The following is a 2,500-nucleotide window of genomic DNA, read 5'->3' as shown; positions in this document are numbered from 1 at the left end:
AAGTGCGTTTGGGAGGAAATTACTATATACATCTGGGAAGTTTTATTTATTTTTGTGCCTTTTTCTAAAGAAATCAAATTACACTATTCTCTATTCCAGCAAATCATAAATGAGGAATTAAATATAAAGGGAATCATATAATCAGACCTACCAAGGATATCAATATTTAGAAAAGGAAAGAACTGCATAGCATCAAAGCAATAGCAGGTAAGCAATGCAACAAATTATCAGGTTACATAATGATTTAAGTAGGTGAAGCAGCAAGCGCATTCTCCTGTTATCAGTGATTGATAACACATGGAATAATCGAGAATAAACTGTATTATACTGTATGCAGGGATGTCAGTGTAATCGCCGGTATGTGAAGAAATCCTTAAAAGCAGTCAATAGAAAGGCATACAGGAAAATAGTGGAATAGATAATAGAATATATATATATATATATATATATATATATATATATATATATATATATATATATATATATGTATATATATATATATATATGTATATATATATATATATATATATATATATATATATATACACACACACACACACACACACATATATATATATATATATATATATATATATATATATATATATATATATATATATTCCTGCACAATGATCTTAGAATGTGTGCCATAGATTGCGTGGGAAGTACATAAAAGTTGCACGTATAGGTGAGTGCAAATAGCTAAATGAAACCTGTAGCCATATCATCATCTTTGGAGAACAAAAGAGGAACAATTTATTAGCGTGCAGTAAGGGGAGGGGGGATAACGACAGGCACATGACTGGAATTTAGACTTTTGTTATCATTTGTTCATGGATAAGGGAGGAAGAACGCTCAGCTGAGATGCAGTGTGGCATCATCACTAAGCTGATTCGGCTACTTAGACATGTATGAATTCTATGGTGAGAGTTGGTATTAAGGAATTAGACATATTTTGTGCAGGTGTTTGTGCTCAGATATTTTTTTTTAATGTTCCTTTATAGCCACGTCTGTTCTATGAATACATCATTAATCGGGAAAAAACAAAATCAAAACACTCAAAGAATCCATAAACGCAATGAAAATGATCGAGTACGAATTATAACCAATTGCAGAGTAAGACTAATAACTTACTCGAATATGGTGGTGGGCAATAATGAATATATATTCTGCTTAATCTAAGGTTATGATATTGTATAATACAGTATTTGAAATAATTACTATTACTGGATGATATACCTTTATGGCTAACCATCATATTTAGTGTGGCATTGTAGCGTGGCTCTTGTCCTCTATTCCTAGTAGTGGAATGTGTATTCATGTTATCTGCGTCCTCTCTTTGATTCGTAGTGTACCTCCTGTATCATTGGGTCTGTCTGTTGGTGGTGTGATATGTAATATGATGTGGCATTTTGTTTGTTGAATCGCATCTGTTGGATGGGATATGAGAGATATTCAGCTGTGAAGTTTGTGTTGAAATCCTGTCCACCTTCGAGAATGAAGTCTGAATGAGTTGTTCCTTGTCTGTCTGTCTGTGGTCTCTGTGTAGGGTGTGGCGGTCGTGGTCCCGTTCGCGATCGTCATGTCTCTGTTCCCTTGAAGACACTGAGGCAATGGGCTGTCTCACCATCGGCAGTAGCGGAGGCGGTGCTACAGCGGTTTTCACTTGACGGGGGAGTGGTGGTGGTGATGGTGGTGGTGATGGTGGTGGTGGGGGTGGTGATGGAGCGGGGGCCGTCCTTGGTGGAGGAGGAGGCTGCTCCCTGCGTCGACGGTGAGGGAGTTGGTGCGGTCCCTCTGCTTCTGGTAGGTGGGGAGGTGCGAGGGCGAGCCCTTCGTCGCGCTCACGGGAGGGGAGCCCGAGGGAGGGGGGCAGCCCGGGAAGGTCTGCGAGGGGGAGGGGTGGTGGGTGGGCGACGCCGTGCAGGACCTGCTGGCGTAGCGCTGGTCCGAGACCCTCAGGTGCATGCCCGTCCTCCCGCTGCAGATGTCGACGCCAGCGGCTCCAGCTGACCCCGCCGCGTCCTCCCCGTCGCCCAGCACTGGCGGGTGGTGGGGCGTGGAGGGCGTGGGGCAGCGCCGCTCGCAGGTGGTTGCGCCCGTCAGGCAGCGGAAGGGAATGCGGTAAATGCGGAAGGGCTTCACTGCGTCCCGGTCCAACACTGCAAGGGAGGGTTAGTGCTGTAGTGCCGACGAGAAGGGACATTCATGATTACATTACATAAAAAAACACATATTAGATCAAAGGATATATGCAGGATGATAATGAATTGATAAGCATTATGAAAAAGGTTTAACACAAAAGACAGCTTACTAATCTATACAAATTAAGCCAAAAATATCTTTACCCAATGACTTGGCCACAAGAGGACGAGGAGGAGGATTGCGTCATAACTCACCCTATTCTCAAAATTTTCCTTTCCTTTTAGGCCTTCAGTCATTATGAGTACGAAAATTCCAAGATTTTTTTTTTTCTGGCCAGCCCTCTTACATGACACTG

General features: G+C 42.1%; 1 protein-coding gene across 1 annotated transcript in view; it reads right to left on the bottom strand.

Annotated features, from left to right (window-relative positions):
- Positions 1 to 629: 629 nt before the first annotated feature.
- Positions 630 to 2,500, bottom strand: part of LOC125037876 (GTPase-activating Rap/Ran-GAP domain-like protein 3) — a 113,602-nt gene continuing 111,731 nt past the window's right edge. Inside the window, exon 17 of the mRNA XM_047631116.1 lies at positions 630 to 2,162. Coding sequence (XP_047487072.1) covers positions 1,663 to 2,162 — 500 coding nt within the window. The 3' untranslated portion in view covers positions 630 to 1,662. The remainder of the gene's footprint in view (positions 2,163 to 2,500) is intronic.

This window comes from Penaeus chinensis, chromosome 24, assembly GCF_019202785.1.
Source record: "Penaeus chinensis breed Huanghai No. 1 chromosome 24, ASM1920278v2, whole genome shotgun sequence".
Lineage (NCBI taxonomy): Eukaryota > Metazoa > Arthropoda > Malacostraca > Decapoda > Penaeidae > Penaeus > Penaeus chinensis.
The sequence above is the reverse complement of the archived record's forward strand: the minus strand, read 5'-3'. Positions and strand labels throughout refer to the sequence as shown.